This window comes from Symsagittifera roscoffensis, unplaced genomic scaffold (assembly GCF_963678635.1).
Source record: "Symsagittifera roscoffensis unplaced genomic scaffold, txSymRosc1.1 SCAFFOLD_292, whole genome shotgun sequence".
Classification (NCBI taxonomy): domain Eukaryota; kingdom Metazoa; phylum Xenacoelomorpha; order Acoela; family Convolutidae; genus Symsagittifera; species Symsagittifera roscoffensis.
The window spans coordinates 47,837-64,993 of NW_026970632.1; the positions used below are offsets into that span (position 1 = coordinate 47,837).

Sequence of the window (17,157 nt, forward strand, 5' to 3'; positions counted from 1 at the left end):
GATATCAGCCAAACTTTTTATATCCGACTCTAGAAATCCTCGATCCAATAATGATAAGTTAGGGTCAAAAAGGATTGGGACCGGGACAGTTGTTTTCGCTTCATTAACCTAAGTGTTTTTGGAGCTGCGTACGAACGACGAATTTCCCGATAACTAGGCAATGTAAGCAGTCCAGAAAACGATTCGACTTGGGACCGGCGCACTCATTAAGGATTTTTTTGTGCGTAATCACACTTATCGGATACCAGTCCTCAGTAGAGACAGGGGTTTGGCCCATGGTTACACCAAGACGCTCGCATGGGTTTTGCCCATGGTTACACCAAGACGCTCGCATGGGTTACACCTCACGAAACAGCCTGTCGCTTTTCGCACTCCTTACAACTGAGGTACAAACTCTTGCAATGTTCACGGAGAGACTCTGCAAAATATCTAGACCGGACCTCATGCTTTAACTGGCTGCAACCCCTGCCTAGTCAAAACTGTTCTCGTTCAATATCCATTGAATGGGGTTGATTGTATTCTCGTGCGGAACAATTTTTCCATTCTGGTACATGTTCTGCAACTTAAACAAATAAGGGGAAGCCTAACTCCTAAACACTTTCCGCTGCGCACTAGTCAGGCTAAGGAGGACATCGACTCACTCGCGGAATCAGACTTGGTAGGACTTAAAATTGCTGGTAGGACTTAAAATTCAACATGTTAGGTAAACCTACTATAATACGTCAGCTAATGAATAGTACGTAGCTCGGTATTGATTAATCAAAATTTTAAGTGAAAAAGCAAACAAATTGCCAATTCTGAAGTTGTTTGGATCTTGAAAAAAGTCATCTCATCTGGCGAAAATTATACTACGGTACCGATATGGCAACCCACCCCAAAGAAAACTCAGAAAGCTAATCTTATGAAACTCACAAGACGGTTACTAGAAAATAGTTGACCCGGGCATTCAAATAGCTCTTTTACATAATGATAAAAAGCAGTGGGAACGGGAGCAAAAGTAAGTTTATTAGAGACCTAGTTAACCGAGTTTGGAAACCCAGATCCGACGGACCCCGACCTCTGGTGTTATGCCCTAAGCAAATTTGAGTTCCCGAACTCGTTTCTCGGCCCCACTCAATACAAGGAGTCGATATTTTTGGATCTGACAGGTAGTAACAAGCGACGTCATTTTTTTGAGCCAACTCCGTCTATCCGACCGGAAGTTATTAGCACTTTGAAAAACATCCATTTAACGCAAAGTAAACAATTTACGCAAAACTTTGAGCGGGAGTTTGATGATTTTTCAGCGGCAATCGACATAAAGCACCAACGCCGAAAAACGCATACTAGCGAATGAAACCCCTCCGGCGATCTGATGTTAATGGTCTTGTCCTGGAAAAAGTGATGAGGGACCTTAGAAATGGAATAACTTGTGAAATATGAACACGATAATATTGAAACTTGGAACTAGGACCTCCTTGGTATTTTAAATCCAAAAACAGAAAACTGTGGTGACCCTTAGCTGATTTTTAAGCGTTTAGAACCAAATTCTTGTAGAAAGACCCAGATTTAACACCGAAAACTGGAGTGTTCCCCAGACCCAACAGTTTGGAAATGAGAATCCCTCAGATCACTTCGGGGGAGAAATTTCGCCTATTGGGAACAGAAGCAGATGCTGAAAGATATATGGCGTTTATATGGATTTGATTGGGTAACATGAATGGATGTGATGTTTACTTATTTCTCCAGAGGTGGCTTTTTGGCAAAATTTGATTTCGAGATTAGAAAAGAGATTAAATAAGATTTTTAAATGCTTGGAATGAGCTAGCTACTCTTGAAAAGGTTCTATCGTATCCCAGATAGGCAGCAGTGTTAGTGGATTAATTAAACTGAAACATTGGATGACTTGTTCCAACGGGTACCAATGTAAAATTAAAGACTTGTTGGGACGAGCACAACTCTAACTATAACATAAAGTCAAACAGAAAAACATTTCGAGGACCAATAGCCCAAATTTATGCAATAATACCAATTGTACTTTTATCTATTTATAATATAACTGATTCTCGACAGTTAGAGAACAATTACAGAGACGAATAAATACAAAAGCAGTAGATGGTTGGTTCTCATCAGAGTTGATAACAGTGATTCCTGAAGTTTGCGAAATCAAGTAAATTATCATTCTGGTCAGCATGATACCCTCAAAGGTACAGTGATTCGAAGAGACAGTAGTAAGCTCAGCAAGTCGAGTTGATTAGTTGGATGGAATTACTTTGTGTAATTTGTAAATTAGGATTCTCTAGAAAAAATTCGTTTAGTTGAAAAAGGTGGAATAAAGTTGCAACTAGGCAATTGTGCTGCTGATAAATTGCGCATCCGTTCCTTTGATTAAATTTTTCTAGCGACTTAAAATTTTCTGTTTTGGACTAAAATTTTCTGATTTCAAATTAAATTGGAAATTCTCGCGATCGCATCGAGCCGGCGAGAGCGCCCTAAGCGCAGTATACAAAAAGCGCAAGTAACCTATTACCGTACAGAATAGTTGCAACCAACTCAGCTATTTCGGGATTGTAGTTAGTACTGAATCTCAGACTGTAGTAGGTACTGAATCTTGGGCAATACTTTGGTTTTTAGGAACACTTTGGACGGAAGATGAATGAAGCAGAGGGTGCGAGACACTGGCAAATGCCCATGACAGGCAGCAAGAGTTTTTTGGATTCGGAGCGATCCGACCCGGCCGGTCGTCTTTCAACAATTACCAGAATTGGTCGGGTTGGAGAAAACACTTCGCTTGGATACGAAGCCAACTGGGATGATGATAGCCAGGCTAGGCTGGTGCTACCAACATGCTTAGCGGGCTGAACCCTCGACGAAGATTTGAGCATGGCGGCCGATTTCAGGAAGTCAATGGTTTGCTTGAACCCGCTCTAGAGAGACAGGCAGGTGCCAGAGCAGAGTTAAAAACCTGATGCAAAGCGTTAAAGAAGGACTAGGAAAGTTCTCAAGTCGTTCAGTTCTCTTGCAAATGTGGCAAACGCGGATTTTGGCGCCCAGGCTAGAGACGACATGATTTGCGATCGATTCATTGGCGGACTGTATCACGTGCAGCTGCAGGACCTCCTCCTTCGAGAACAGCTAGAGGCCTAGAGGCATGGACCAGGCAGTGGCTCGCATTTCAGGCTCTGGAACTAGTGAATAAGAGGTCCAGGGCTCGGAAAAAGAGGTAGCAGCAGCTTGTGAGATTGAGGGAGGGAGTTCCTGTGCCAGTGACTGAGAAAAATCTCAGCGGAAAGGGGCAGAACGTCCGAGCTGCATCGGTATTGACTATAGCCTGCGGCAACCATTGGGTACTGACCCGAGAAGCAACCAAATGGTGAGTGTGAAAATTAACCTTCTGGCACAGTTGCAGAATTTGACCCAGATGATGGGTAGGTTTGTCAATTCTATTATTGCTGTGCCACCTGGAGACCGGAGAATCAACCCGAGCTGACAAGGCCCAACGACTTCTGCAGTTGTTTGACCCTGAACCTGCTAAGGATCGTCGGAACCACCAGAACAAGGGAGTCGGACGCTACAGATTGAAAAACCAGGTTCCCAGCGGAAACTGCTGTAGATGCGGTCAGCCCGTTTATTTCGCAAAGGAATGCCTCCAGAAAACCGTGGACCACTTAAAATAACGAGGACGGAAACATTAAGAAGATATCTTGGAGTTTTCATCTCGGCCGATTTTACAAAGCAACGGAGAGGGGGTAAGACTTCCCCCTAATATCGGCTTTCCCTACGACGGACCCTAAACAGATGCCAATACCCAGTGCCAGACGGAGAGCTCCTTCTTTGTTGTATGGAATTCTTTGTTGTATGCCAGGTACACGAGACACCTATCGGACTGATAGCAGAGTTTCGTGTCGAAGAGCTCCAGTGAGAGCGTTAGTGGACTCTGCATTTACCATCAATCTCAACAAGATTGATCTATAGGGACACTAGCAACACCACCAGCTCAGCAGACGTACCAGACGTACACACCAGACGTACACGCGTTCCCTCGAGACAGCATATGGCCAACCAGTGAACGTCGTCGGCTAGGCCAAGAAAAACCTGGAACGAACTAGGATCGATAGATTATAATATCAAGGAATTAGTGGTTCCCCAACTAGAGGCAGTCACTCAAGTAATACTGCGACAATTTGCGGACAATACCAAAAGAAGAGTCGAGAAATCCCCTGCAGATCGAACTACTGCGGACCAGAGCCTCGGGGCCTTTTGCAGCCACGAACCCTCCAAACCAGAAGCAGACATGGCGCCCTCTTTACTACGGCCTCGGAGATCTAGTGAAGGCCCATCGGGTCCAGGTAATTTGGCGCGGAGTCGATCTCCAAGTCAAACGCGGGACGCCATTTGGAGGAAGATGTTCAGAAGATACTGCAGCTGGCTGCTCCAGGCGTGTCAGGGATGGGGGGTATAGGTTAGCAGAACGCATCCGGTCACATGCATGTGTTCGTCCTTACTTACATGGGGCTGGGGCAAATTAACTTGGTTACCCATCGGATCGACACATCAAAGTTCTCAATCAAACGGTGCCTTCATTTAAAATGCCGATCATCAAGGGGGAATTCTCGGAGCATTTTAGAGAAAAAGGTAATCCAGCCGTCCAAAAGTACCTGCATTGCTACAATTGTCCTACAGAAGAAGAAGACTGTATAAAGCTGATCGGCATGACTATCAAAGATGCGTCCCCATCCCAAGGATCCAACAGAACTTCGAAGCTTCGAAAGAACAGAAGTGTTAATTGTACGTAAATTTCGCCAGCGAATTTTGGCAGGTACACTTGGCAGAATGGGATCACCACGAAACGTGTGTTGCGGCTCCAGACGAAGGGATCTATGAGTATGTCATGATGCCGTTAGGGTTTTCCAACGCGCCAGGGGACTTCCAGAGACTAATGAACGAGCTTTTTTGGGAGCATTTGTAGTGTTCCTCGATGAGATTCTCGTCTACAGCCAGACCGGTCACAACCTTTTTTCACCTCTTCGGGCTACGTTTCAGCTACTAAGAGCAATAAATCTGAAAATAAAGCCAATGAAGTGGAGCTTAGTGCAGTAGGAGGTCACCTATTTGAGCCAAATCATCGGAAACGATTGATTTCAAGTGGATCCAAAAAACGAAGCTGTGGCCATCTGGCTGGTACCCACGACTGTTAAGGTGCTGCAAACCTTCCTGGCATTCTGTATTTATTGTCGCCGGTTTTTGAGAGAAGAAAAGGTAGAAAAGGGGTAATCCAGCCAGATGACCACAGGTGAGTGCGAGCTTATCAGACTCCTTTTGGTCGACTAAGGAAGAAGCTCATTACCGGTTCAATGCTCGAGTTTACTGAAAACGACGGAAACTTTACCGTGACACAGACGCTGGGAGCTTTGGTGTCCAGTGTGATTGATGGTCTTTGCCAGCAAGGGTGCACTGTAAGACCGAGACAAATTTTTCGACGACCAGAGGGCGGCTGTGGCAGTGGTGCAGGCTGTGAATTATTTCAAGTCCTTCAACCGGGAAGTGAAGTTTGTACTGCGAATGGGCCACTCAAGCCTGCAGTGGCTTTTCAATCAGAAAGGCCCTGATGTTTTGACGTTGAGCATGCAGCAGCTGCATGAAATTGATTTCAGAGTGGTTCACCAATCTGGCTCAAAGGATGGCAACGCAGATGGCTCTCGAGGATAGGGGAAAAGGGCCCGAACTGGCTACCGTGTGAGAGAGAAGAAACTTTTGTCCCATGCCAGGAACCGGGGCCTCCTGAAGAAGCCTTGCTGAGTGTTAGCCGGCCCCGTTTGGAATTAGTCGCAGTCCTGGACGAAGGAAAAGAAGAGGGCGGGAACGAAATAAGCTCGCAGAAGAAGACTCCACAGAAGTTTCCGCCCTTCAGAAGAGAACGAAGCGATTGCTCAGGTGTTTTGGGGCGCAGACAGAGTAAGAGACCAAATATTTGCCGTCGCCAGGGACAAATTGTTCCAAAGGAGTATGCAACCCAGTACGGACTCAAAGCCTTGGCGTTTTGGTCGAGAAGGATGAGCTGATCAATCGAATTGGGGGTTCTTTAAAAGAATCGATACTAGAAGGATGGCTCTCGACCCGTACTTCAGACAGTGACTCTAACAGCCGGTATTAATGAAACCCATAGTCAACTGCATTCGTCTCAAACCAGCGGAAAGATACTAGCAAGGATACGACAGCGATTCTGGTGAACGACGATGAGGAGACAGACGCTGAAAGGAAGGTCCAGTGCTGTCTAACTTGCGCAGCACGCAGCACTGGAGGCAAGAAAAGAGCAGTTGGGTTGGTCTCATTCGAGGTTAGAATTCGATTCAACACGGTCGCGACTAATAACTTGGGAACTGTGATCTTTGAAGTGCGGACGAGGGCAAAGCACCTCTTGGTCGTGACAACTTGCTTACTGCATACGCTGTCGCATCATCATTTCTGTCAACCGAGGCCGAAGAGGTAGTCCGAGTGAAAGTGGAGAATTGGGTGCAGAAGCTCAGAGCACCCAATTTGCTGCATAGAGATCAAGGAAAAGATTTTGGGAGCAATCTCATTCTGGAGATGTGTCGGCTCCTGGGGACGGAGCAAACCCAAACCTCCCCCTATCACTCATAGGGAAATAGTCAAATGGAGCGTCAAATTAGGTTGATTGCCGACGTCATTCCGAAATATTGTGCCGCCGTGGGACACTGTTTTACCCTGCTTCAACTTCTTGAAAAGCGGTGGGACAAAAGGTTCTTATATTTTTTTAGTGGATAGAAAAAATGAACTGGCCATGCATATGATCAAAAAATCTTGTCCCTTGTCCCTCCTCTTTTATTAGTGCTGATGAATTCAATCTGTCTGCTAACTCGTGACTGATCGGGCCGATCGTCGATCTCTTTCTAGATAGCTGGTTCTCCTCTGTGATGAAGGTCAATCAAATGGCGGAGACCCCGATTATCATCGTGAGTTCAATAGACACGACTTGGGTGTCAATTTTCTTCCCTGTGGTGCTTGCAATTAGTCGAACCTATAAGGATTTTTTGTTTAGAGATCACCAATTTATGTTGTTCAAGCGATGGACAGGGCAAGTGAGGGAGATTTGATAAGATTTTGCAACTACAATGTCCCCAATTAGCAACAAATACCTTGTGCTTAAGGGATATTGATTACGAAAAAGTGAGATTGAGGTAGTCGTGTTGAAGAAGCGAGCGCGAGCAGAAACTTGCCTTGACAATTTACTAAACACAGTCGAGCGAGAAAAAAACGGATCAAGTCGGCGCTGGGCAGAGTCGCAGCAGCCACTGTCCTTGCCTTTTCTTCTCTGTTGAATTGGACAAGACACAGACAAGTTCAAAATGATTTCCCACTATTTGAATGAGAACTTGAAACTCCAAGGGATGGTTAGGTCATTTCGTTGGAGGAACAGACGAACCACGGAGTGAAAAGATTGAATCCAGCAACCACAAGCGGAAGTCGATATATGGCCAGTCGGTGAAATTTTCTACTGTGGTATCAAACCACTCACAGACCATGACTCTATTAGGGCAGAGTTAGTGGTATTCAAAGTGGCCTTTCACAATTGGCTGATGCTCTGATCTCCTTGACACGAGAAAACATGCCCGCAACCCTGGTACTCACGGAGATTTTATCGCGAGTGTTTTGTATCTTACTCAATCAGATGGGATTCAGGAAGTCATTGCGCAGGCCGATTTGATGACGTACTACGTCTTTGAGCTTTCCAATCGACGGTTTTTAAGGATACAAGAACAAGCGTGCTGGTAAACGTAATGGTGCACCACACGACAGGATCACATGTGGTCTATTGGGCGTCCACGTTGCTACTACTCGCTGAAGAGCGATCTACGGCGATGCAATACAAGTTTTCAATCAATCCCTTTTTGGTCTCTTAGCGACAAGAAAATTGCCAATTTGTTGGGCGACATCATCTTGGCACAATGTAGCGGAAGCAACCGCCTTAAGTTATAATTTCGACCTTTTCCGATATCATGGAGCAGCGAATCGTCATTTTTGGCCAGTTTGTTTTTAAGACTTACTGCGACTGTAGTGACGCTCTGCCCTCAGGAGGTCATTGTTTTACCCGAAATCTTCCGGTGACTCAGCTAGAAGACTCAGGTTACCAAGCCATTTCGTGTGGCGCTGAGTGTAATTTGTTTAATTACAGTAGAGGAGCGAAAAAGGTCGACGATCCGATAGTGGTTTGGCAAAGCTGCTTACTTTGGGAGCTGTGACGGACGTATTGAGACATCAGACGGTGCTCTGGTACTGGTGCCTAATCCGAGGACGTACCAGTACGAGACGGGGTCAGCAATCATCATTCAGCAGCACACGCTGATCCCAACCCTGTTCGCAGCTTTAAACGAAGTGGAGAGAAATTTATCGGCGTGATGATATCAGCAATCCTAGGAGAGCAGGCCATGAGCGAGATGATGGAAGCACTCCGGCTTAAACTAATTCAATTACCTGAAAAGTCGGCGGACGAAGATGCCCTAGCAGAGATTGCAAAGCCCTCTGCCAACCAGACACTGAGAAAACATACACCTTCTCACGGGCAACCGTTGGGCAGTGTGCGGTTGACCGTGAAACCGGCCTTACACAAACAATTTTGTGTAAGGGGTCTGACTCAGGGTGGTCAACTACAAAATAGGTTGAGATGTACAGTTTTTCGAGCGTCGTAGAATTTTAAGTGTGAAAAAAATTTCTAGGTTTAAACTGAGGCTGCGTGTCAGTATCACAACCGCATGTTCAGTATGCGGTTGTGATACTGATAAAATAAGTCGTATCAGCGCTCCTAGTCTAATTCCACCGGCGATGTGTTGTCAGGAGTGGAGGGCGCCCAAGAAATATCCCAAGAAGATGAAGACGAGACTGGCCTGACGATTACAGTTGCTGTGGATTAGGAGGATGAATGAAGGAGTTCCTCCAGCGCGATACGATACGTTTTCTGAAAAAATTCAAACATTAACGAAAAGTTAACGATGGGGGCGATTCATTCTGCCTCCGAGAATCCCCGAAACACTTCCGTTTAACAAAACGAGTACTTCGAGGATTACCGAAGCGAGCGATTCCACCAGTACGCTATTGATGGGGGAGGGCACGGATTTCATCAACATGTAGTGGAACTTGGCCCCAACTTCTGGACCGAGGATGGGGAGTGCTGCTTCTGTGAGGGGAGAGTGTACTTGTGAGTAGAGGAGGAGAGACCGGTCCCATTAGCGATGATTTAAATATTGTATAATAACTGTAAGTATTATGATTTCAGTATAGCTGGAGTAAATTATTAGAAAGATGCGATCCCGCCTCAGGGTATCGAATGCCCGCTGCGATCTAATTTAACCTTTTTCAACTGAGAAGTTCAGTTGTACCAAGACGAGTAGAATTCTTAACCAGTCTTGTCTCCAGAAAAGTCAACTTCATTGGTGCTATTATCCGAACCAAACAATTTTGTGTAAGGGGTCTGACTCAGGATGGTCAACTACAAAATAGGTTGAGATGTACAGTTTTTCTAGCGTCGTAGAATTTTAAGTGGGAAAAAAATTTCTAGGTTTAAACTGAGGCTGCGTGTCTAGTGTGGCTGTCGTCACTAGGCATCGAAACCGGCTTTGATAAAACTCAAATATGGAATACATACACAGTTACTGACAGGGATTTTTAAAATAATAGGAAACTTAGTGATGATAGTAAACTGATTAAATATAATCTTAAACCTAAAAAAGGAAGAATATATTGTTTGGGCTAGTATTGCCGCCTTATCGCCGACTTCTGCTTGTCTTCTGATGACAGCCGCAGTCGAACATCAGCTCCCGCTGGAATTAACGGTATTCTAATGACTGAAGCTGCCTCCACGAGATCGACTGTGGTCTCAGCGGAATTCTCCTGGCCATATACTCGATAATTTTAATGATACTGTCCCCAAGCATGTGAGAAAGTTGCGATGATGGAGAGATGTTGAGTAGCCCACGCTGGGCAGAGCACGGACACGAAGAGGAATGCGTCGTCGTCTTTAACGTTGCCCCGCTACGCTATGACGAGTAGCAAGATCACATCAATGTTGAAAAACTACAGAATTGGGTAAGATGGTAATGTCAACTGTCTCACTGACTTTTTTGCTAACATGGAAATGAGTTAACATAAGGAATAAGACTTTGCCTTAACTAAAAAAACAGTTAGAGTCAGTTCTCGATAATTCAAAGTTAGGGAGAAGGGTTTTGATTTCATTTTTAGACTGCTATTAGTGGTGATGCCAAGATGCCACTTATTTCAGTGTGAGAAAGGATAGCGGTAAACCTCATTTTCTGTCGATGTTATAAATTTGCGGTGCAATAGATCAATAATGGTAAACAAGCTGTTTATAACAACGGCTAGATCAGCAGGTAATCTGTGCAAATACAGTGCCCAAATGAAAAGATTAGTTTTGAAATTGAACCAACATTCGGAGAAGGATCGGCGGAGTTTGACGAGACTTTAACAAAAATTGATATCAATTCCATTAAACAAATTGCGAAGGTTTGGTTTATCACAAGCCGCAGGCTTCCTGAATGGATGCGGTTGAAGCAATGATGGACAATAGACGAGGGTTCTACCAATCTTGCTAAAGTTTTATTCGACTCATGTTTGGCTAATTTAGGAGAAACTGCTGTTCTACCAATCTTGCTAAATTTTACTTAGGAGAAATTTAGGAGAAGCTGCTGCTCCGAAGTGACATTGCTGATGAAATCATTCATATTGAGGCGCTTTCTCATCATTACTGAGGTACAACAAGTGGAAGCGGATCTTGACCTCTTCTTGGAGAATGGAGAGGTACTGCGTCTATTAGAGGGGACATCCGCCTTTTTTGAGTTTTGGTGAACCGTTAGTGGGCTCCAACGGCCAAGATGGAATAGCCACTTTAACTCCGCCGAGGGTGTAACACACTGGGAAGACACAGTTGTATCGGACTTCGAACCATGCCAGTTCGACATCGACATTTTTTTCACTCACGGGGTATCTCCGTCGGAGAGGCCGTTGGTTGAGTCTGACGAAGAAATCGGAGAAGGAAAAGGCTTTTATGGAGAGAGCCTTCCGAGGATGAGCCGACCCCAGAAACGAAATAGGAAAGAGAGAAAATAGATAGATTTAACAAATGCTCCATGGGAACTCCCCGTGGAAGCCCCCGATGTAAACTCAGGTGGCTAAGTTTATGAGGCTCATAGGACAGGAATAGAGATGACTTGAACTGAGCATGCAAAAATCCGGACCTATCGGACCACCCTGGGGCAAGTGATAATGGCTACAGAAAGTGCAAATTATTTTATTATAACTCGGCAGCTACCCGTTGGAATGGAGTCAAAATTTAATTTGTTACAGACCTAGTTGAGGGAAGCTTAAGATTCGAAACCCAGACTCCATGGACACCTTCTTCCGGTGTTTGCCTTAATCAAATAGTCCCCACCCCGACTTCTGGAAATCGTTTCTCGGGCTCCACTGAACACAGAGAGCCGACTTATTGGGTTATGATAGGTATTGACAACAAGCATCAGGTTCCATGATTTGAGCTAACTCCGGCGATTGGACAGAAAGACGTTTGCACTTGAGAAAAATACCCTTCCAAGAGGAAATAATCAATTCACGCAAAATAATGAGCGGGGCATGCATAGCGCATAAGACACTCAGCAGGAACGTCAAAAAAATTTCCCTGTGATTGAAACCCATCCGGCGACCCCTTTCGGTGTTAACAGCCTTTTTCCCGGAAAAAGTGATAATGGACCTTGGAAACGAGATAACTTGTGAAGTAATAATTCCATAAGAATGAAACTCGGTGGGTATGACTGCCATGGCTGATAGTATTGAGCTAGTTACCCATGGAAGGTGTCTGTCCCTACCAACGGAAGAGCGGAGCGTTAATGGGATATTTCAATAAAACTTGGTTTAGATGTGAGATTTGACTTAATTTTTGCACAACTTAGTTAGAGATACCTATAATGACCTTGGAAATGAGGACTAGTATCAAATAAGTCTTTGCAAAAAGGGTACTAAATTAAATGTCAAGACTTCTTGAGAGTACCATGCTAAAATCACTAAATTTCAAACTGAAAAACATTATGGAGACTTAAAAAAATAGCCCACCCTTGTGCAGAACAATTGGTGCTGAGTTATAGTATAGTTGTTTCTCTGTTAGTTAGAGACAAATTCCCAGAGACGAGAAAACACGAATTTAGTGGATAATTGGTTCTCATCTGAGTTGATAACAGTGATAACTGAAATTAGCGAAATCAGTTAAAGTATCATTCGGGCCAGCATGATACCCTCAAAGGTACAATGATCCGAAGAGAGAGTAGTAATTTTAGCTGATCGAAATGATTAATTGTGTGGAATTACCTTGTGTAAATTGTTAATTAGGTTTCTCCAGAGAGAGAGAGAGAAAGAGAGAGAGAGAGAGAGAGAGAGAGAGAGAATCGTTTAGGTGAAATAGTTGGAATTTAAATCGCAAACTGTGCTAATAAATCGCAGATCTTTTCCTTTGATTAGATTATTAGATTTTATTTTGACCAGTTAGAGCTTTTCTGTGTTTGGACATGCTTTTTCTGAAAAAAATAGCCATTGGAAGTTCTTCCGATCTTTTCGAGCGGACGAGACCCTTAAGAGCAGAACGCAAAGGGGGCAACAAAGAAATTACCATGCAGAATAGTTGCCACCAACTTATACAGTGATTGTATACAGTACTGAATCACGGTCGCTTACAATACCCACGGGACCACTTTACGGTGTCGTTAAGAGAGAGAGAGAGAGAGAGAGAGAGAGAGGGAGAGAGAGAGAGAGAGCGACAGTGAGAGAGAAAAAAACGAACCTAGAGAAGCAATCCCCTAAATCTACAGATTTAATACCGTCGTTGTTTTACAATAAATTTTAGGAAATTATCACAGTCGTTTTTGTTCACCTGTGGCGTTCATGTTCTGTCCCTCCAACCCTCCAGTGGTGGAGAATGACCAGCAGGATCCACACTGTCCCTGGTTCTTCACTGGAGTCACCCACCCCTGGTCCCTCCAGTCCACACTGGCTGGCACAGATGAGTCATCCTCGTGCGAGGATTCTGTTCAAAAAGGAGGAGAAAAATTATAAAAAGCCTAATTAGTTGCCACGAATTGTGGACGCTCATCACCTTTCAGAAAATTTGCCATCTGACACAGCGAGGGGTCAAAATATTATAAAGGTGTTTGGGGGTGAAAAGAGCGAATCCGGGATCAAGAAAATCTCTCGCTCCACAGCTTTTTATTTGAATTTTTTTAGAGCTACAAGTAAAATGCTCGATTGTGATTGGATGAAGCTTCCAATTTAAAACTTAGTTAATTTTCATCCCATCAGCTGTTTGAGGGAAAAACGTTTACCAAAAGGGAACGATTAAATTTATTGTTTTCTTACTACCGACCCCTTCTCTATGGCACCTGCTATGAAGAATACCCCTTTAAAGTTACAATTCAGCAAGTAGCGGATTAAACGGGAGCTGGGGGAGCGGACGCCTTTCACCATTCAGGGATTCGACATCGTGGCTACCCAAAGGGTCTCCATTTGCTGATACTTTAACACCTCCACTTTTAGCCGGCCTTAAAATTTTTCTAAAGGCGTGCGCCTGCTGTGCCAAAATATACCATTTATGAGTGTAGAGCGCGCGGCAAAAAAAAATAAAACATTTTTTGGTCGAATCTGTCTATCAAGTGCTTCAAAGTGCTTTTTTTGGGCTTTTTTTTTCCAAAATTTGCCTGCGGTGCAATTATTTTGGCCAAAATAATACGAGCTCGGAAATCAATTTGGGTGACTTAAATAAAAGTTTGACAAAATCCACCCCTGGATTCAGCTGTTAAAAGTAAACATTAGCTTCCATCTTAGTAACTGATATACGCCGTTCCCACTCTTGCTTCGCAATTGGGTGGGTTTTGAGGTTTTCAGTTGCTATAGAGATATTTAAAAGTTTACCTGAGCTGTATTCGGGAACTGTGGCCTTGAGCCTTTTCCTCATTCCCAGTCGCTGAGCCCCAAACTCATCCGCAGTCATGTCTGCGAACTCGTTCATCTCCATCGTGAAAGTAGACAGTCCCAGATCATGCTGCATGTTTTGCAACATCACCTGTTGAAAAAAAAAACACACAAAGAAGTAAGTTTTTTTCCGTCTTTGACAGCATCAAGACCAGATCAAAATGTAAATGGTTCATCGAACGGTTTAAAAATGGTTCATCAGTGATTGGAAAACCGGTACACGAGTTGCTCAGAAAACGGTTTATTAAAGAAACGGAAAGCATCATTAGTTGTACGTTTCCGTTTTTGATGTGGCGACTTTATAACGAAACACCATTACAGCTCTCAATGAGACACATCATAATTTTGCATTTTAGTTCAGAGGGGGGGGGGGGGGGATGGGGGTATTGGAAAGGGGCGGGGGTTTGTTCGTTATCTTTTGGGGTAGCTTACAAAAAAAAATTCTCAATCAATTCCATCAATGGTACCTTTCGCATGTTGTCTTTCCAGATATTGAACCTGGACACTTCTTCAACTCCAGACAAGTATTCCTTCTGGTGTTGTTCTTTCCATGCCACAAACAGATCAGCATGGGGGTCCTCCTGAATTGAGAGGGGGAGTGTCCGTACAAGGGTCAGCGGCAGGAAAAATGCCGAGAAAAAGATACACTTCATCTGAAAATGGGTTTACAAGTAACAGAAAGCTAGAATTTTATAGTAAAAAACTGTAATATTTGTTATCTCAAACCCAAATGTTCACAAAAAAGATGACACGTAAATTTCCATCAAGCTTTAATAAATAATTCAGTATTTCGGAGTTAAACGCACCCTTGTTCAGTTTGTTGAACATAGCTATTAGTTTTCAATTTCTGTGATTTCGTTATTTTGGTTTTCTGTGATTTTCGTTTTTGAAATTTGAAATCCCGAAACTATTTTAAAATTACACTTTTACCAAAATGGCAAAAAAAATAGATTTGATCAACTTACTTCTATTTCGACTTGTTTTCGAATGAAGTTTTAATGGGATAATTAAGCAGATACAGTTTATGATGACAAAATGAAATTCCAAAAGCAAACGGATGTTCAAAGGGACAAACTTGATCAAAATATCAGCCATAACTTAATTCGGGTTGAATTTATGAGTCCAATCATGTATTTTGTGTCAAAATAGCATAAATTATTACTTCAAACGTCATAATGATCTCTAGTTGTTTATAGTTTGGTTGCCAAAACTGCTCTCCCACCGTTTCAATAAATTGCAAATTGTAAACAAAGTATGCCATCATTAAGGACAAGTCTAGAACAGAACAAACTTAGACAGCACTTGATTAAAATTTAACTTATGCAGGTCTATTTGGTGAGAATAAATAGCAGCTCAGACATCTAAATATCTCAAACGAAGAAATTATTGATATATCACCGGTGAAACTCCATACAAAAAACGCCTAACCATACGATTCCATACATGGAATCAATGGTGAAATACTTTCTAGACATTTCTCAAAAAATGTTTTCATTACTTTTACATAAACATTTTTGCCTATTTGATGGGCTCTGAGCTTTATTTTTAGCAATCAAAATTTTTTTGAATATAATGCAAAACGTACAATTTCCACATAATTCAAGCCGTAATTCAATTAGAAACCTAATTTAAATCAGTGTATATTTGTGGTATAATGTGGTGTTTTTCGTTGAACGTAGTTCTATTTTTTCAATGATTTTATTTTTCTTTAACAAATTTTACTTCAACTTAAGAGCTCCATGAAAAAAAAGAACTCTGCAAAACTGATGAAAAATTGCCGTCTCGTTTTTAGTTTCGAAATCATTTTTATGCTAGTAGTTCTAAGAAATACTTACTGGGGAAAATTAACTGGGCCGTTTAAGATCCTTAAAGAAGGTCTCGAGCGGAGTTTAACCGGAAAAACAAAACGCTGTAACTAGTCTGTTATTAATTGATCATTGTTCAGATTTTAACTTTTGGAAACTAAAACTCCATTTAAAAAATTACCAAGATCCGTACAATTTTCTAGCGGATGATAAGCAGACTTGCTTAATGAAATTTGTCGCGAAATGACATACAAAAATAGTTTTTCATGGCGTGTAGCAAAAAAAAATAAAGGTTCATACTGAAGAGCGGACAGTTTTTTAATAGAGCAATGGATTTCAGTGCAGTGATTTGCTCCGGTTGTCTAAAATCGTTTGTTCCGACTTTTGAAGAAAATGACGGAATACTTATGCTCAGGATGATTTTTTTCTCCAGACCAAAATCGGATTTTTAATTAGGCAGTCGAAAGATATAGATGTCCTGATATCATGCTCATTAAGTTATTGTTCCGACTTTCAAAGAAAACGAAATATGCTTGCGTGTTTAGACTGTGATCGTTTTTCGTAAAGTTATGGGTTTTAAGGATTGGCATTATGGCCAATTTGGGACAATTAACTCGTTTTTTATTTCGTGCTATTAAAGCGTAAGAGGTGAAAAAACCGTGCTCTTTGCTATACTTTATACTTTGATCTTTTGAAAATATGTCAGTTTGTACTTTGCAAAGCAAGCTGTGCGAAGAAAATTTTTCTTTTTTTAAAAGTATAATTATCAAACATTTCAATTTAAGCGAATCGATAGAAATTTAAATGAACTCCAATTAATCAGGGCTCTGCCCTGATACGACCAACTTTGTTTCTGAAGCCTATTGTAAAAAGTTGTATATGAGTAGTTACAGCAACGCAGCAGTTTTTTAGCAACCTGCCTACTACATGGGTATACAATGCAAAAAAACTCTTTAAGATATGACAGTCGTAATACATAAAGTTGCAACTGCAGTTTGAGAGAGACTTCGATCATACAATTTTGCACATACATTGAGGCTTGATTTACGCCTGAAACCATCTGAAAGTAACGGTTGTACTGAGCTCGAATTTTTTTAAAAAAGTTTGGTTTTTAAACTCTAATGCCTGTGATTTGAGACAATAAACCAACTATACATTTTGTGCTATTGCCGCGTAAGCAGCCTCAATCCACCAGGTGGATCATCCTACAAAACTTCCCCTATCTTCGAACTTCTTAGAGATTGTTAGAAAATTTCAGCTATCTTACAACTTACTTATAAAAATAATTCTAAGATAGCAACTGTTTCTCAAAACTGAAAAAAAAAATACCTCC

The 17,157-nt window shown here is 42.4% G+C and overlaps 1 protein-coding gene across 1 annotated transcript in view; it reads right to left on the reverse strand.

The window, feature by feature from the left end:
• Positions 1-15,090, reverse strand: part of LOC134855883 (procathepsin L-like) — a 36,176-nt gene extending 21,086 nt beyond the window's left edge. Inside the window, exons 1-4 of the mRNA XM_063872269.1 lie at positions 14,985-15,090; positions 14,487-14,672; positions 13,960-14,110; positions 12,926-13,078 (exon numbers count right to left, since the gene is read on the reverse strand). Coding sequence (XP_063728339.1) covers positions 12,926-13,078; positions 13,960-14,110; positions 14,487-14,672 — 490 coding nt within the window. The 5' untranslated portion in view covers positions 14,985-15,090. The remainder of the gene's footprint in view (positions 1-12,925; positions 13,079-13,959; positions 14,111-14,486; positions 14,673-14,984) is intronic.
• Positions 15,091-17,157: the final 2,067 nt, after the last annotated feature.